At 39.2% G+C, this 19,937-nt stretch overlaps 1 protein-coding gene across 2 annotated transcripts in view; it reads left to right on the top strand.

Moving 5' to 3' along the window:
- The window catches only part of LOC121955372 (MAM domain-containing glycosylphosphatidylinositol anchor protein 2), a 252,880-nt gene that overhangs the window by 179,420 nt on the left and 53,523 nt on the right, over positions 1–19,937 (top strand). For both annotated transcript variants that reach the window (XM_088089304.1, XM_088089303.1), the window contains exon 10: positions 9,196–9,468. In XM_088089304.1, the coding sequence (XP_087945430.1) occupies positions 9,196–9,468 (273 nt within the window). The remainder of the gene's footprint in view (positions 1–9,195; positions 9,469–19,937) is intronic.

The raw sequence follows: 19,937 nt of genomic DNA, 5'->3' as shown, positions 1-19,937 counted from the left end.
ACTTCCTAATGAACGCTATTTCCTATCAAGACTTGATATTGAAGCATGTCAGGCTACAAAGGTTATTTTTCTCCCAGAAGGACGCTTTAGCTTTCTGTACTAAAACAAGGCCTTTGTGTCTTTCATACTCCCACGTGCAGCAGCTGTTGGAAGCTGTTGTGTGAAAAACGTGACATATTTCTGAATGGAGCCATCGTATGTCACATGTTAATCCAACATGTGTCGACAGACAGTAAATAAATGGATGTGTCAACAAGGAGTAACGAGGCCGCTCTCATCATCCAGCAGTGGTGGTAAAATAATAACATTTATCAAATCATGTACTATTGTGCAACTTTAAAGGTATTTTTATTTGATATTTCCATTTTATGTTTCTTTATACTATGGGTTAGGGTTAGGGTTAGGGTTACGAGATGCACGTTAACCACAGTGCATTGTAAAGTATTCCTAAATCAGTGGGTTGCAACCTTTTTGCTGTGTGACAACAAACGATGCTGAGTTGGGGTCACTTGTTATATTTAGGATATCTATGGCCCCCATATTACACCTGGTGCATATATTTCAGTTATAATTTTCCCAGCCAGCACCCACGTCGTAGAAGAAGCAAATGCACTTCTGTGCACCCATGGGCGTATATTTCTTAAAATGCAGTATAGTCAGGAGCATTGTTGGAATATTGCTATATTGAGGCAGCAGAAAGCAATTGTGCCATTGACTGACAAGTCAAAACCCTGATCTAAAGTCACAACGCCACAATATTCTCCTGTTCTTTAAAGAGCAGAGTATTCAGATAGTAAAATGCACCTACATAAGTGGGTTCATAGCACATGTACACTCTGCTTGTTTAACACATGAGGGCACGTTGTTGGGTTGCAGGTGCGTGACATAATGCGTCATTAATGAGAAAAATATTAATTCCAGCTTTCTTGTGCTGCATCCAGATGCCTCTCACAAGCTGTATGACCATCTGAAAACTGAGCAAATTCTGACTTCTTTTGAAAATATGGGCAAAAAAGGCAAAAACCGATTTGGCAAAAAGAAAAGTTCCACAAATTGCAAGAAATTTTACCCCAAAGTTTGTTTTAAAAAAGAGAGGAGGATTGTAGAAAATAATCCCCCAAAAAAGATAAATGCCTACAAAACTATGTTAAAAATTTTATATATAAACTATGTTACAAAAAAAAAAATATATATATATATATATATATATATATATATAAAATTAATACATTTTCAGCACTTTTTTCTAGGTCATTTTCTTTTTTGTTGTTCAGGTAATTATCTTGCAACTTTTTAACAAATTTTTGCTAACTTTTTGGCCATGTCTTGTTATGCAGCTTGTTGCCTTCCTCCTCCTGCAGTGTAACTTATTGATCATTTCAGAGGCTAAAAGTTTAGTTCTGTGTCCTCCGTCAAGCTTATAACTACAGTTTTTAGTTCTGCTGCCTAAATGTCAAACTTGCATGTGACAACAAGCAATGTTTAATTGGGGTCAGTTTTTGCATTTTAGGTGTCTGTGGGCGCTTTCTTACACCTGGCGCAAACAGTGCAGTAATAGGTAGTTTCAGACCAACTGGCTGTAATTTTCTCGGCCATGGCCCACGTTCTGGAAGTGGCAAATGTTCATGTGCGCATCTGTGCACCCATGGGTGTGTAAGTCTTAAAATGAGATGCATTGTTGGCGTATTGCTATTTTGAGGCAGCAAGGAGCATTTAAGCGTCAACAAAACAAACAAAAAACAGCTTTTTACAGAGCACATTATTCAAGGAGTAAGATGCGCCTTCAAGCGAGTTCATAACATGTGCACACTCTGCTTGTTACACACACGGGGCACTTGGGTGGGTTGTGGGTGGGTGAAATAATACATCATTAATGAAAAAAATATTCAAGTTTTTATAATGTGAACTTAGCAGAGAGCAGAGCAGAGCTGCAGAGCTACTCTTCAACAACCCGTTAAGAGAGACACTGCATGAGACGAGAGGAGAGATGACTCTGATTGGTTGAATCGTATTGAACATCGCCAAAATGCATTTGCGTATATCCTGCACTGTAGATTCTTTAAAGAGAGCCCTATGATTTTTCATAATAATTCCCCTTCTTTTTCACATAGTTACACCGAAGTAATTGTATCAGTCCCAAAGAAGTCAAAATATGTAATAGTAGCAATAAAAGCAAAAAAAAAAATGTCTAACGTCCAAAAAGTGATTAGAAATCTGTGATTACAACTACTTCACCATCTTTTCTACTTCATTATAATCACTCCCTGGCTTCTCTTTTGACCAAGTTTGGGAACCACTGGACTAAATCACCCAACGGTATATAAGGTAGTTAAAACTAGCTCCACCTTAACCAATAACCTGCAACAGTAGACCACTATTGCCACATTTTTGGATCATTTAAACAATCTAATGCCCTAATTAGTAAAAATATATAAAGCACGAATTGCCATATAGTGACATTCAGTACAATTGCACGTCTACTTCCACAGCAATAATGACATAAATAAAATAAATTTACTACATAAATTAAACCATTCCACCAGAATTTTTACATTGGGCTCAATGCGTGCCGGTTACATTTGTGTCCAGCTGACTTGCTTCGATGTCACGCACAGGGCTTGATGGGAAACACCTGGCTGTCACCTTATCTAATATCTGATTGGCTCATGGTTTTGACAACTAACACTGTGTTTTGTAGAAAATCCTAATTTCCTGTAATATTTAACACTCTATTGTAGAGTCTAATGTGCAATGAAGATTTAATTTCATAACAAACATATCTCATGTGCTTGATGATTATAATGATGCAGATTATAATGTCTGCAAACTACAGGTAGCTTACAGATAGACCTAAAATGATAGATAGTAATACAGTACTTCTGTGACTTCCTGTATATTCTTTAAAGGCTACTGGAAACTGTCTGACTTGTCTGTAGCTTTTTATCTCTGCCCCCTGCTGCTGCTTCCTGATCTCGTCCTCTTTTTAGGCAATGCGCAATTCATTTTGATCAGGCCTAAAGTCTTGCAGCCTTCAACCGTTTCTGATAATACTTCCGTACTCGTTTATGTCAGATTTTGAATGTTGGACTTTTACACGGAGTGTTTTCATATTCTTGTATTGGCACTTTTACGTAAATCAAAGGTCTGAGCACTGAGCCATGACTGAAAATATCCTGCTGCTTTCAGAAGAAAAAAAATGCTGAAAGAAAAAAAAACCCGGATCAAATGAACATCAAACCATATAGAGGATATGCGGTTACCCATACACACTCCATGTGCAGACTCTACAGTACACTCCAGTCTCGCAGGCTCGCCCACAGGAGTCGCATGTCCTTCTCTTGATGCACTCACCCGAAGCACATGGAAGAAAAATGAAACCCATTCTGACTGAAGTTGAAGTTTATTGAAAACCAGTCAAGCGTTGTTTCAGAAATGCAGGTGCACGCATGCACACAAATTCACGTCAGCCTCCCACACACGCTCAAAAACACACATGCATATTTCCCCCATGTATGCTTGTCTTTGTTCTGTCTTCCTCCCTGTGGATGGCGGTCTATATGGACCGTGGGGAAAAGGCCTCCGTGCTCCTGAATGTTGTTTTTCTCCACATTACTGTCAAAGTATCCACCGGTGACTGATGATGGATTACGTCTTAGGCAGTGCACAGGGTTTTCCCTCGGCCTGTGACTTACAGCAACTCCGAGCCCTCGCCGCCCTCGCTGCTACACTAACCATGGCGAGCGCTGCTCAGGGAATATCACACAGGACCTTTTTTCGCTCCTTTCTCCTCATGTTCGCTGGGCGGCTGTTTCACAGGAGATGCACAGGGGGGAGATGAGGCATGTGCCCTTGTTTAAAGGATGTTTTGGTTATATAAGATTTTTTCCCATTTGCTGCAGACCCAAACCCTGTCTTCGTTTGTCTTTCTGTGTCAATGGAAATGCACTTACTGCAATTTGGTCTAGTGCCACTCAGTGAGGCTGTGGAGCCGGGCTGTGATTCACCACCCCATACAAACCTACAATTTTAATGTGATAAGTAGCGATTCAGACCTTTCTTTTTGAGTCAGAGATAAGCTATTGGGTTCAGGTAAAAGCCCAGGTAAGGCTCATGTGAAGGAACTGATTGCTGTTTCATTTAGCAGAGATGAGAGCTGCTTTACTCTCCACCAGCATCAGCTAAAGGAGGCCAACTTTTCCATTTTCTTTTCAGTCAAAACATCTCAGATTGTTTGTGTTTCCTTCCCCTGTTGTCCCCTGTGTGTTATGGACATGCTCTAGCAGGAATGTGATCCAAAATCTGGGGAAAATGTCAACCACGTTTACAATTTTTTCCTTAAGTTAGCATGTAGCTACATGTACTATATTATCTGTGTATTTACAGCCAGGGAATGACTATAAGCAAGAATAGAGTGCCCCAAGGAAGATGTTTTTTTCTGTAGGCTAACTTGGAAGCTAACATCGCCCTGGTCCCTTGTCAAAGAAGCCTATGGGATTTTCGGTTGCATTATGGATTTCTGCAGAAATTAAGCCTTTATGATACTAGCACGTTTTGTTCAGCATGATAATCTTCACAAATGAATACCACTTTTATGATTTTTGAAGCCTAAACGTAATTGCTAGAAATTAAAAGCTATTGGCTAAAACAAACTACACTACCGTCGCGTTGCCACCACTACAAGGCTGTAACACGTATGTTGTGTGGTTCGGCTTGGTGATGTTCTGTAGTCTCATTTAGTTATTTGTTAGCAACTGCCTTTTTTTTTTAGAAACATAGCAGCTTTGAAATTCACAATGAGGTATTTACTGATGACTTTTATGTAGTAGAACAAAGTGTGAAAGTCTCTTTAGCAAGCGTTAACCACAGACCTTATTTCAGGCTTCTAACCAAAAACCCATTCGAAAAACCCGTTGACTCTGGGATAAAGGAACCAGAGGTGCTGAAATGCTAACAGATTTCCCGGTTTTAGGACTCATTATTGGGGTTCTCTATAGCAGCACTTTATAGTCACAAATAACAAATAAAAGCTTTGTAACACAACTAGATGTGTTCCAGTAAAAAATATAATACAACATCAGGGAAAAGTTTTTAATTTTGGCAGCCAAGTTTACATTTCTCTGATGTTAGCATGTAGCTACATGATGTTTACCATGTAGCTGCAGCCAGAAATGACTGTAACGGAGAACAGTGGCTCGTTTGTGGTCGTTACAATGAAAATCAGCAAATACGCTTCCAAACACAACATTACATGTTTCAGCAGGAATATTATCCAAAATCAGGGAGAAATTGACATCAATACCTAAGCTTATATGTTTTCCTGATGTTAGCGCGTAGCTTCATGTGCATAAGCTGTGTAGGCTACTTGCAGCTGCAGAATGACTGTAACGGAGAATACAGGCACTTTCTGCTATAAAAAAATCACCTCTAAAAGCTTCTTAACGCAGTCAGACATATTCCAACAGAAAACATTATCAAAAATCAGGGAGAAATTTGAAATATCAGCAACCAAGTTTACCTGTTTTTCAGACGTTGGCATACAATATTGCAAGGCCAAGTGATAAATAGAAATTCAGATCTTTGCTTTGGAGTCAGAGATAAGCCAATTAGGTTTGAGTAAAAGCCCAGGCAAAGCTCATTTGAAGGAGGAACTGATTGCTGTTTCATTAGCAGAGATGAGAGTTGCTTTACTCTCCGCCAGCATCAGGTGAAGGAGGCAAACTTTTCCATTTTCTTTTCAGTCTAAACTTCTTTGATTATTTGTGTTTACTTCCTCTGTTGTCCCCTGTGTTATGATTTGTTATTTATCACATTTCAGCCAGTCATTATCCGATCTAATGGTGTGTCATTAATCACAGCAGCTGCTGTGAAGTCCAGGTTTTTGTGTGTATTGTGTGATAATCACCATAGTGGCCAAGGAAGTCAGATCCCACTTTGGATTGCAGATATGTCAGTGTATTATTTTGCATAAATTATGATGTTTACAGCCCACATTTCTCCCAGTGCACCTTCTTGACCTCGAGGTGCACTGGGATACGCCCTGGGCCAAGGGTAAATCAACTATGTGCAACAGAAAAACAAAAATGAAAGTCAGCTAGAGTGAAACACAGCAAAAATAAGTGCTGGAAATTTTATTTGCCAGAAAAATAGCCCGGTCTGCAGTGATTGGTCAGTTTTTCCGGTTCTTGTTTTTCTCTGCATTTCTGCACCATCACTGCAGCCGGGGGATGACTGTAACAGAGAGTAGAAGTTTTTTTTCTGCAGTTAAAAATAACCAATTAAAGCCTCTAAACACAACTATTCATGTTCAAGAAAAAAAGATTCAAAATGAGAGAGAAATTTACAATATCAGCAGCCAAGTTTACATGTTGCCCTGAGTTTCGTAGCAAAATACTAGTAGCATGTTGCTACCAGTATTATATCTCCCCCTGGTGTCTGGCTGCAGTACAGGTCTTAAAGCCCGCCCATCATAATAGTGAAAGGAACGTAAACTCTGAATTAATTATTCCAAAAGATGGTTTCTGTCACTGAAGGTAGTTGTAGTCAGCCTGATGTTTGTTTAAGTAATCGTTTTTATGATACGTTTGGTTGTAATGAGTTATTGGAACCTACAAAAAGAGGATTTCTGCCATGATTATGAGGTGTGGCTGCCAATCTTGCGTTCAGTGGGGCTGCTCACGATTGGTTGGATTTGTTTTTTGGAGGGAGTTCGTCCACTGCGGAGAATCAGAATCGCTTCTGCGCAGACTCCAAATGATGTCACCAGCTTCACTTAAGCATCGCAGGGCTAATTGGGGACGCATCGTCCATCTTTATTTACAGTCTACGGTTGCTACATGTAAGTTGGCTGTGTAATTGCAGCCAGGGAATGACTGTAACGGAGAATAGCGACACTACTCATCGTAAAAAATCAATAATAAAAGCTCCTAAACACAACTGGACACACATGATCCGAAAGAGGAGAAAAACGTACAACATAATCAACCGCTTTAACATGTTTCCTTCGTGTTAGCATGTAGCTACAGGTACGTTACCTGTGTACTTGCAGCCAAGGAATCTCAGGAAAGTAGAAAAGCGTCTCTTTAACCATGAAAAATCACGATAAAGAAAATCATGAAATGCCTGTTAATATTACCGGACATTTTTTTACTTTGGCAACCAAGATTACATCTTTGCTTTCATAGAAATATGGTCCGAAATCATGGAGAAATTTGCAACACCGACAACCAAATTAACATGTTGCAAATAGCTAGGCTACATGTAGCTGTGTGCTTTCAGTTGGGGAATGACTAAAACAGAGAATAGCATCACTTTCTACCCTTAAAAAAATCACCAGTAAAAACTCCTAAACACAAAAGAACATGTTCCAGCAGGAATGCAATCTGAAATCAGGAGGATATTTTAAACATTTCCCTGACGTTAGCAGGTAGTTAGATGTATGTTAGCTGTGTACTTGCAGCAGTGTAATGACTGTAACATCAGTATAGTGGCTATTTTAACATGACAAAAAACCCAATTACGCTTCCAAATACAACAGGGCATTTCATTCAGCAGGAATTGGATTCAAGTAAAATTCATAACATCAGCCACCAAATTTACATTAGCACGTAGCTACATGTAGCATTGCAGCCAGTGTAATATAAACACACCAGACACCAAACCAAACACCAGTTGAAGATGGAGATTTTGGAACGCATGGAAATGTATAATTTTTGCACACAGGGATTACTTCTGCATAAATGTATCTCATTAAAAGAAACTTTGGCCACGTTTAATGTAAATAACCTTCATCGTAACACTATGTGTTTCTATCCCTTTAAAGAGATTTAGCTTATGAGATTTCAGCATCTTTTTTTTTTTAAATGACTGATTAAGGGTTTACATAATGGCATTAATAGTGTTATGAAATTATGTGCTGTAAATGTTAATAAACTGTTCATTTAATTGCATATCCTATCAAATTTGGAAGGCTCCATAATTAGATTATATTACCGCGTGTGAATAATGTAGAAGATTATGTTGCAGATTACAGTTTCAATCAGGTAATCAGTGATCTGTAACATATTACACTTTCACAAAGTAACATCTCTAGCCCTGGCTATGGCTACCCGCCTCTCCTTTGCTCTGTCAGGAAATATGCTAATTTTAGGCAATTATGGCGCTCTGTGTCATTCTGTCTCTTCTCCTCGGCATTCACTGTTGTTTTTCAAGCCTCGCCGTGACTTTTGTCAAGCATCTGTATGAGTGTGTCAAGAGCAAAGATGCTTGAGATGGGGAAATTATTCAGAAACGTTGCAGAGAAAGCACTCACACGTTCTGTCCACACAACTCCATAATTTAACGCATTTAAGCTAAAATATGTAATCGTGCATGTTATAGCTTGAAAAGAAAGGGGTATAGGTCGCATCGAGGTCATACGCAGGCCCTTACTTTGCTCTGAGGCGCCTGGCTACATCATTCACCACCAGGTTGTCTGTCTGGTGGAAGAGGTGACGACTGTCAGATACTCAAACAAGTTATTAATTTTCCATATTGTTACCAGTTTTCCTGTGAAGCATGACTGATTTTGTTCAGAACATTGTTCTAGTTTTTCTGCAAAACTGTTCTTCCTGTAGCTGCTCTCCCCACAGTTTTCATTTATTGCCGAGGTATACCGACTTTGCAGCGCTGATTATTTAAAGTTTACTTACAATATCCCTCAATCTCACCTCTTTCCTCCCCTGGCTCACCGCTGCCAGTCATATTAGACTGTCCTCTAGAATATTTCTCTTCCTCTCAGTGTCTCAGTGTGCATGATTTAAATATATGTTGGTTGTCAATCAAAGAGCGTCAGTTTTCTTTCAGGTTATGTCCCTCTGAGGTCTTTGGTTTGCATCGAGTACATTGCTTAAAGCCATTTTCCATTTGTTTTCACACTTTCATAACATGTCCTTGTAAAGGTGTATTTTTTCTCTTTAAAAATGCGAGACAGCCTAGTCTGAGCGCCTGGTCTAGTCAGGTCTGAGCGCCCTTTATTAAATACAGTCTGTCCTGTATAGATGGAAGCACACCTTCCTCCCACTCACCCTCTTTTTTTCGTCATTGCCCTCTTTATCAGGCTTATATTCATATTCTTTCATATTTCCTCTGCAGTAACATCCTTGACATACTTTTCAAATGTGGGCCGAACTCATCCGAGCCCTTCTGTCTTCCATTCAGACCCTCCGACGGTGGAGCCGGTGTACATGGAGATGCGTCAGGGCCTGGGGAGACCTGTGGTGATGACCTGCAGGGTGCTGAGAGCCCATCCTTCCCGTGTGCTGCGATTTGAGTGGCTCCTGTCAAACCGGCTGCTCCATGCCGGAGCCTTCGACGCCCAAAGAGACGAGACAGAGTACACAATCCGCAGCCTGAACCGAGACGGCTGGGGGGAGTACACCTGTAATGTCATCAACGAGGCCGGAGCGGGCAAATGCACCTTCCAGGTTACAGGTATAGAGTCTTTTCAATCAAAGATTTCCTTTTTTCTTTCTCATTGATTGTTTGCTGAGGTGTTTCTTGTGGGTCTTTAAAGTGAAGCTGTTGTGGAAATGCATTTAACCTGCATTCTCTCTAATGGCCAGTAGGGGGTAATCCACTTGTTGCAAAAAGAAGTATTTTCATTTTTAAGAAAATAACCCTACTTCTCACCTCAGTAAATATTTTCCTATATAGTTTATAGCCTCAACTGCTAGTTTCAAGTCATCTTCAATACAGCATGATGTTCATTTTTCCAAATTATCGTCCAATTTAGAGTGAAATAAATGTTAAATAGATGTTCTCAGTCCGATCCATCCCTCACCCCTTCACAGCTTCAGCCTCTCGTCCAAATTTCGTCACCTCGGCAGAGATCGAAATGCCAAACGGTTTCCCACAAACCAGTGTGTGACGTCATGGTGGCTATGTCCACCTCTTGTACAGTCTATGCTGAGCCCTTAGTTATTGCTGCTGCATCTGTTAACCTTTCTACTCTTGCTCAGCACGTGTTGTTTACATTGACAACAGGCACAGATTTGTCTCTCCAACTTCTCGGCTTTCACTGAACTAACACTAGCTTAAAAGCTTTGTTAACTGATCGTAACACACCTGACAGACTCCACAGAAACAAAATTAAACTCACCACAACCATCTTAGATAGACTTTCTACTGTTCCCTCAATCAACAACTCCGGTTCAGTCAAAATAAAACCGTAATTAACAGAGTTTGATGTGAAATTATGCTGGCTGTTTACGCTGTTCTAACCTGCTGTCTCCCTCTGCCGGTGCTCTGTCCACTGAGCAGAGGCTCCTTCTTGTTTTTTGGAGGCAGACCATTAAGTTGGCAAAATAAGATGACCCCCCCCTAAAAATGTTCGCCAGTTGCAGGGTTGCTGAGTTTGGGACCTTGCTGAAGTGAGATTTTGAACCTATTGACTTAACTACCCGTTAGCTCAGACCTCTGTGGGGGAGTGATTAAAATTAGCTCTTTTTAGATGTTTTCTATTTTTTTAGCACTCTGGCATCTTACTAACATTCACAAGTCTAAGTCATTGAAAAATTAAAATGTGCATCTTAAAAGCTGTTTTTTTTTAAATTTCCAGATTAATTATGAGTTGTAAAGTTCAAAATATTAGTTGTTATTAATGAGTATTGCTATTGAGTAGAAACAGAATATTTTACAGCTGCTACAATTAAACATTTTTTTGACAAGAGTTGGAAATACAGTTTAATGTATTTATTTCAACAGTGGTAGAATATAACTAAGTACATTTATTTACCATATTAATTGTAATTTTGTAACATAATTTTCTATATGTAATTATAATAATTATATTTTTTCTGGACATTTCTTCTACATTTTTAAAAAAATTCTCTAAATCTCCAGTTTCTTTGCGGGACATTTCTTGCCAAGTTGCTCATTGCCTTTTTTCCCATGTTTTTCGGAAGAAATTAAACCAACATGCATGTGCTCAAAACACTTGTGACAGGCGACTGAACATAGCACAAAAAAATCGATGACCAAGTTTCAAAGAGTTAAAATAATTCATTTAGAAAAAGGTTTTAGAAAAATCTGCTTGAATAGTGTCTGTCTGTGACGTTAGAACAATGCAGCAAAAGTGGGGCAAGAAAAAAATGTTAGTATGGTTTCCTGAAGAATGATGAAAAAGATTTGAAATTTTTCAATGATAATGTTGTAAAATTATTGGTTCCTCAGGAACCTGATAGTGAAGCGAGTCATTTCGTGGAGGTCGTGACGCTCAAAAAAAAGATGATTTTGGCGTGAGAACTGTTTGGGCATTTTGAGAGCGTGAAAATAAAGGTGGAAGCATGTGTCCCTTGCAAGAAGCGCAAGATTTGACAACCGTTTTAGTCCAGTCAGCCAACTCCACCAAACACATTCCATATTTCACTTTGGTCACACATTTTTGATATAAAATGGACCGTCCGTGTGTTCTGTTCGTCTCGAAGCTGCATTTGAGCGCAGCCATTTTTCTGCCACACATCTGCATCTCTGCAACAACTCCTCCGGCGTTCCCTCCAGTTGGTAATTAGAGTGTTCGCTGTGAACCTTTTTTGGACAGCTGAAATTGGCTCGTCAAACACATAACAGTCCTTGTCACACTGTGTTTTAGTGGCGTGGAAGTCTCTGCTTGTGATAGACAATTAATTTACAACAAAGAGTAGATTGTCAATCTGAATGGGAGCCGCCAATCATGCCGGCGCTTTCTCTGTCTTTCGTAGTAAACCTGCTCTTCCAGATAATACACACTTACTCCCATTCTGCTATTTTTTTTTGTCTTTATATTGCCTTTATTTTATTTATTTATTTTTTTTCCATCAAGAGCTGGAAGTGTCCATCTCCTAGTTGGTTGTTATGACAGGACCAAATTAGTTTGGCCGTGTTGAGTGACCGCAGGAACTCTGGCCAAGGTTTCAATCTCCCAGACCTCCCATTAGAGACAGGAGCTGCAGGGTCACAGGAGGAGTATTTGTCACTTTGATCCTCTGCCACTTAGGTTTCTCTCCTCTTTGATACTGTCTATTTCTCTCCATCTATTGCCGTCTTCAAACTGTACTTTTCCTGCTCTTGATTTCTCTATCTCCGCTTTTGCCGTGTCCGTCTCTTTTTGTCCATGTTTGCTCTCCCTCATTCTTCATCTTTCTCATTTTATCCATCTCTCTATCGCCCTCTCTTTCTCCAGCTTGCCTGGAGAGAAAGACGGGCACCCCCTCCCCGTGCGTGTCATAAATCAGTCCTCCCCGGTGAAACCAGGTAGAGCAGGGAGACAGCAGCAGATAGTCCCCTCCAGCCATTTGTTTTTCTCAACAGGGCTGGGGTTTTGCCTGCTATTGCTCATGTTCCCTCCTTCGCTCATCCTACCTCACCTCCCTTCCCTTCCCTTTCATCCTCCATCCCTCCTTCTCTTTCTCTCTCTCTCCCACCATCGCTCCGTTCCTCCCGCCCAGTGCTCCAGATTCCCACCATCTGGACTCAGTGGTTGCCAAAGGTATGGAGGCTCTTTTAGTAACCCCCCGAGTGCAGGAGCATGGTGCAGAAAATCCACTTTTGTTCCTCCCATCATCCATGAAATCTGGTGTGCCCAATTCCCATAACTCCAGCTCTTATTCTTTAAGATTTTTTTTAAATTTTATCCTGGAACACAATAGCCACAATATGAGATCAAGGCTACTCTGCAGTGTGGCTGAAATAAATAATCTACTGGAGAGAAAGTGGATTTCAGCTCCTATCTATGACTTCTGAGCCCACTTCAAGATGAAGCTCATTAAATATTTGTTATGGCTCATGCAGTTAGGTGGTATCTTGGGTTGCTCACTTTACAGAGTAAAGACAGGTAGACACCTCGGTGGATATTCCCTCGCCGCTCTCTGCCCGACTTCCTCCTGCGCTGTGTTGATGTGTAATAAACACATCAGTCAGGAGTTTTGGCCAGAGGCCACAGTGCTGTGGAGTCTGACAAGCTTATTTGACTAGAAAAATTCTGGGAGACCGGTTGCCCTGAAAAATTTAAGAAAATATAACAAGTCTTAATTTATATATTTTTCTTGATATCTGATGGTTAAGTTAAATATACTTTTTAAGTTATATTAGCTTATTTTTGATTTTGGATTTTTTTTTGTGAAGTTGTTGTAATTTAACGCTTTGAAATCTAAGCTAATTGGCTTGATTTCTTTTCGAAACGAAGGAAGGCAGAAGCCAATGAGCAACTTAAGAAGAAATTACCCTGAAATTTTAAAAGGGAAAAATAAAAGGAAGAATGAAAGAAAAAAGTACAAATAAATTACCTGAAAATTAGCACTGTAAAGGGGAAAGTGGTTATTTTTTATTTTCATTTTTTCAAACAAGGATATTACCTAAAAAACGTGCTTGATAATGATTGTATAAAATAATTTCAAACATATAATTTCGATAATTATAGTTTCAATATTTAATTTTGCAAATCTATTTTTTTTAAGGGTTAAATGTTACAAGTTTAATTATATCGATCTTTCTAAGTTTTAGCGTAAACCAAGTTCACTGAACTATATATCTGTTTCCTGCTGGTTGCAAAAAAGTCAATCATATTTGAATTTTCTTTTCTTAATTCTTTTGTTATCAAAACAGAAGTCGTAGATATCCTAACATTGCCAAAATCTTCTTTTTCATGAGAAAGTTAACTTGGTTTACAGAAGTTGCTTAACACTTGTAAAGAACAAGGTCATTTCACTTATTATCTTTAAGTTGCGAAAACTTAAATTAAGTAAATATAACAAAATTTCAGGTAAACTTAATAAGTAGATATAAAGTAGACAAATTAAAATTAACAGTTTTATTTACTTTCCCTTTTCAAGGCAGTCACTTTCCGAGATTATTTCAGTGGCCTGATTACACACACAGATGCAGTCAGCAGACAACGCAAAACATACATGTTACCATGCCGACAGACAAATGCAAACACACCAAAGTCAGGCATTAGGCCATTCTTTGGCTTATATAAACGTTGTCGCCTCAAAAAGCGTATTGTGCCAGGGGAGAGTGTGTGTGCATGTGCATGGATGCCCATGTGCCAAGCCATTGGGACATCTGTGGAAACAGTGAGTCGGCTGTAATAGCCAAGTTGGCCATTAAATTGTGCCAGGGGAGAGACCCCTCAGAGGGATGTAATGTGTACCACTGAGCTTTGGCTCCGGCTCTCTGTCATGGGAACCCTGACTTTTTTCGTAAATGCTGAAATCATTATCCTCTGAAGAGTTCAAGTTGAGAGATAAAGAAAAGGAACGTTTCTCTGTGTTTTGAGTCTTTGAGCTGCTTTTCTTCTCCGAGTTCATTCCAGTCCGATGCAGCTGATGGTTTATGCACGAGTCTGCATTTACTGTACATCCTGTCCTCGGGCTACAAATGTGTAGTGATGAAGCAGTGATGGGGTGAAACACGGGTCACAGAACACACAGAGATTGAATTTAAAGATGTATTGCATTAATATAGTATTGCACTTCTTAAAGTTGGGGAAATCAGAAAAGAAAGTTTGTTTTTTTTTCTAAAGGATTTGTTCGAAACAGGAGCAGCAGAGGCCGAGATATTCTGACTTTTCACCCACAGTATGAGTGACACTCTTAAAACACGGGGTCCTATTATGCAACTTTATACTGTCCTTCACTAGACCCGCTCAATCTCCTCGGCTATGTAGAGCATCTTTGGGTCTCACGAAAGACTTTATATAAATCAAAGCTATTATTTTTACAATTACCAAATGCCCACTTTTTTTAAACCTCCAGTTTTTACAGCAGGCTTTTTATAAAAAAAAATCAAGCCCAAGCCGAGATGACATCATCTGGGTTATTTTTATCTCTGCCGGGAGTAAGCCTGGAAGAGGTCATGCATTTGGTCGTGTGTGCATGAGTGGGTATTTATATGTTTGTGTGCGAGTGTGTGTTTAAGCTTCTCCGTAGCTAATCTCACAAACTACTGGATCAATCAGCCTAATGTTTTGTGTGCACATGTAGGACTGTATGCTCAAAGACCTCTCATTTAACGTGATCCAGAATAGATGAAAAACCTGTTTTATTATTTGTTTTAAACCGTCATCGACTACCGAATCCTCACTCCTCTTAACTGGCCGGTAGGAGCCACGAGTTTTCCAGAAATCGTCTTACCGTCTGTTGCAGTCCACATTTTAGACTTTTTGGTGGCTCAAAAACCGACATTCAGACAAAAGTTTGGATTGCAGGTTTTGGAGATTTTGCCATTTTTACATAATATTTGTGATTTACTGCAACTACATAGTGAAATTGTTTCCTTTTTGTTTTGATTTAATTTTGACGTAAGTCGCACATTACCCAAGTATAAGAAAGTATAGAAACATGCAGTCCTGAGCACTCCAGTTAGGAGGAAGGTTTGGGTCTAAGGTGGGCCAAAAAGCAGTCATTTTAAGGTACGCCCTGCCCTGGCCATGTTTCTGTTCCTAAACTGAACCTGCTGCTAATTCGTAGGATATCATAAGAAGTGTTGTATGAGTATTTTTTTAATAAAACTTTAGAAAGCGCCCTCCAGAGCCACATAAGACATCATACAACTGTTTACACAGACTGTGTAGAGTAAACCATGGAGAGAAAACTGGATTTCATGTTTAAAATCAGTTGAGTGCCCCTTTAAGCCTTTGAAACCTGAAGTGACATCACCTTTGACAAGTATTTAAACCTTTGAACCCTGAGTGAATTGATGGGATTTCTTTCAAAAACATGGAAAAAAGGCAATGAGCAACTTGGTTAGGAATGTTTCACAAATTGCAAGAAATTAGTAGATTTGGAAGATTATTTTTTAAAAAGCTAGGGAAAATGTCTAGGGGGAAAAAGCTTGGGAAAAATGTAATATAATTATCATAATTACATTTTTTAAAATCATGTTACAAATAATTATAATTTTTAAGCACCAATTTTCGGGTCATTTGCTCTTTTCCCTTCTTTTTTAAAACTAATTTTCATGTAATTTTCAAGTGCTAATGTCATGCAAATTTTTGGGTAATTTCCTCTTTTGTTGCCCATTGCCTTTTTCCCCTGTTTTTGAAAGAAGTCAAGCCAATCTGCCTAGGTTTTAAAGGGTGAAAGCTTTGCATGTTTCTAATCTGTGCAAAACTAAAATTCATAATGAAAAATTCTGCAGAGCTACTCCACACCTCTCGCTCCCTCTCTCCCTTCAGCGACCAGTCTCCTAAAACAATGCATTCTGCAGTTTTGCTGGAAATCGCAAATTCACAAAGAACGGGCAAACAATGTTTCTCATTTCTCCCACGTTTAATTCCTCTCGCTGGCAGTCTGTTGTGAATTGGAAGAGTAGAAAATTTTCAGGGACAATGTTCAGTTCTTCATTGTCTGCATTTTATGAGTTTGCTCATGAAATGAATTCAGATTCTTCACAATGATGTGCTTGTATGCTCCCAGTTTCCTTTTTTTATTGTAGCCATTGTTCCTAATGATGCAGCGATCACACTGTGGAACATGGTGCCCGAAGTTTTCTGCAGTGAGTTATCTGCATATGTTTTCTGAGGGAATTGTATTTATTGTAGTGTGACTGACACACACTCACTGTCTCATTTCTGCATTCAGTCTGTTTTGATATATTATTATTTGATCCATGATCTGTTTTTTGAGTACTGTTTTTGTCATCCTGATTTATTTTTTGTTTGTTTGGCTCTTTGAGGTGTGTTTTAAATAGGACTTTATTGAGCTTCAGGCGTACAATCTGATGTTTTTTGGTGCGTGTTATTTTTGTCGTTATCATTTTTCATATCTTCAAGTAAGAAAGAAAAACTAAATTGATTTTACCATCAAACCTGCACCACAACCTCTCTCTATCTCAGGGGTTTATAACCCTTATCAGTGTTGGTCTCCAGTCGACATTTTGTGAGTTCCAGACGTGGTTTTTAGCAGCTCGACTATCTGCTGTTATAGTCTGTGCCATGTTCACCTGGGTTGAACTTCAGATCTGCAGTAAATGCTGGATGTTGAATATTTTCCGCAGCTCAAAGAGGCATTGATGGATCCTAATGACTGATGTTACACGGTCAGAGTAAAAAGGCAGCATATGAATAATGTTTTTTGTGATCAGACCGAAAGTATTTCAGGCTTATTGGCATGGATGGATGGCTGAACGGGCCTACCGGACAAAAGGACCAGGGGCCCAAAGAGTCAGGAGTCCCCCTGGCCTTCAGCTGCAAGATGTCACTAAGATTAAAACGTACCAACCACAAAAAGACTCCAAAAAGAGACCACAAAGAGACAAAACGACTGTAAAGAGATGCAAAACAGCTGCAAAGAGACATACAAAGACGTGACAACTATTAAGAGATTCAAGGTAACAACAAAGAAATGCACAGCAACTACAAAGAAACACAAAATGATTAGAGAGACTCAGAACCATAGAGATGCATAACAACTACAAAGTGACACAAAACAACTACAAAGAGACACAAAATAACCTCATAGAGAAGCAAAGCAACTAAAAACTCAACTCAACGCAACTCAAAAAAAACTCAAAATGACCACAAAGAGATGTTTAACTACTGCAAAGAGACACAAAACAACTCCAGAGAGACATAAATGTCTTTAGTGAGATGCAAACTACCACAAAGACAGACAAAACCACAAAGCAATGATTAACTACCACAAAGAGACACAAAATGACATCTGTGAAATGCTAACCAACTACAAAGAATGACTATAAAAACACAGAAAAAGTGTCTACAAAGAGTTACAAAAAAACTACAGAGATCCAAACTAACCTCAAAGAGATGTAAAGCAACTATGAAGAAACTAAAAATGACTACAAAGAGATACAGAATGACTGAAAAAGGAACAAAAAGCAACCACAGAGACACAAAATGACAACAGAGACACGAACAAACCTACAAAGAGACACAAATCATCCACAAATAGACACTAAAGAACTGTAAAGTCTGCGTGTCTTGTTCCTATGTAGGACAGGTGTTGGGGCCTCCAGCATGTCTGTGTCCAGGGGCCCAATGTCTCATAATCCACCGATGCTTTCATGGCAGTCACAAGCTGTTCTGCATTTTTTTTTTTTTTTTGTAATTTCTTTTTTATTTTCTGACCTATTTTTGTGGCCCGCTTCTTTTGTACCAGTACAATATCACATGATTAGTCACTTTGGAGCCGTCTCCCGTTTACACTGACCAACAGTTGATAAAACCAGAAGTCATACTGGGTCAAGACAAACAAAATTTAATCCCAGTTAATATGATCTGAGATAAGAAATCTTTCTGGGATTTTTTTTGTTCAAGTGGAGTAGGCGAGGAGGGAGGAAGTTGAGGAAGAATGAGCTGAATAGTCGGGGTGGAAGTGACTCATTACAAGTTCAATGCCATTTCACAGAGAGATTTCATTCTCTTTCCCAGAAGGACACAACCAGGCAATTACCACAGAGTCTTTTAATGTCTCTAATGTCTTCTCCCAATAGTCGGTTAGCTGTTCGTGCGGCGGTGTTGTCTCGGCCAGCTGTGCGTCCATATGTAAGCATCATTTCAGCCACAAAAGCCTACATCACATGTCAGCCCGGCACCGTATAGCACCACTCAGCATATGGCGGTGTTTTGCTGAACAAGAGAGCATGCTCATAAACCCTTAAAAAATGAAAGGAAGTCTGCAAACAAGGTCAACTTCTTGCCTGAAGGTTTTTTTTATACTGAGCTGTTATGAATCATTGCATTGGTTCTGCTGTTATAAACAGGATTTTAAAAAATCAATTAAGCCTTCTGTACTTTACTCCCATCCAGGGTTATCTGTTTCAAGCCGTCTGAGTGGGTTAGGTAATGTGCTTCAACACATATTCTTATGAGTGAGGGCCGTCATTACAAAAAAAATTTTTTTCTGAGTAAAAAGACAATTGACTGTAAGTTTGCTTTTGCTATTAAAAAGCAACTTTTAAAAGTTTTTTTGCCCCTAAAAAATGAAATCTGAATAATGCAGGGACACTAAACTTGCTTTACTTGGGGGCCACTTTTGCAAAATAACAGGAGGCCAGGGGCCAGTCACAGCAGCCTCATACATGTTTACAGGATTTTATAACATTTCTAGGAAGTTTCTAGGATCTTAGGATATTTGCGGGACTTTGGGAACTTTCAAGGATATTCGGATGTTTTAGGATTTTAGGGGGTTTCTAGGATTTTAGAACATTTCTGGGATCTTAGGATAATACTAAAGTTATATGACATTTGAAGGATTTTTGGACGTTTCTCAGACTGTACAATGATTCTAAGATTTTAGGATGTTTCTTGGACTTAAGGAAGTTTCTTGGTTTTTAGGATGTTTCTGGGATTTAAGAGTGATACTTTAGGAAGTTTCTAGGATTTTAGATGTTTTTAGGATTTAAGGACATTTCTGAGGATTTTATGACATTTCTAGGATTTCAGAACATTTCTGGGATTTTAGCACATTTCTAGGATTTTAGGACACTAGGGGCTTAGCTTGTACCTCTGTTGGGGGCTGCGGTGGATTCTCCACTGGCCCTTTTTTTGATAAACAATCTCTATGTTGATGCTGTTTTATGCACCCTGGCACCTCATCATATACTATTAGTACAAAAACAATTCCCAGTGTGAATCACTTTATTTTTACTGTGAATTAGAAAAAGGGTGGGCGGCCACCCAGCACCCTATCAGTGGCCAGATTTGGCCCACGGGCCATAAATTGAGTGTCACTGATCTAGCAGATTAATTTGTGTTTGCTGAATGGATAAAGTGTTTGAATACAATCCTTTCTGTCATGTGTTACTAAAGCAGAGTCTGTGTGAGAATCTTTAGAGACATATTATGGAAACACACAGTGATACGAGGCTGTTCAATTAACCTTTCGTGCCTTTGCTTTACTGCAGAGTACAGCCTCTTCATCTCTTTATTATACAGTATAAACTGCATGAACAAAACTGACGGT

Source organism: Plectropomus leopardus, chromosome 16 (assembly GCF_026936395.1).
Source record: "Plectropomus leopardus strain MGB_pleo_1.0 chromosome 16, ASM2693639v1, whole genome shotgun sequence".
Lineage (NCBI taxonomy): Eukaryota > Metazoa > Chordata > Actinopteri > Perciformes > Serranidae > Plectropomus > Plectropomus leopardus.
Note: the sequence above shows the minus strand (reverse complement) of the source record. Positions and strands in the feature narration are given on the sequence as shown.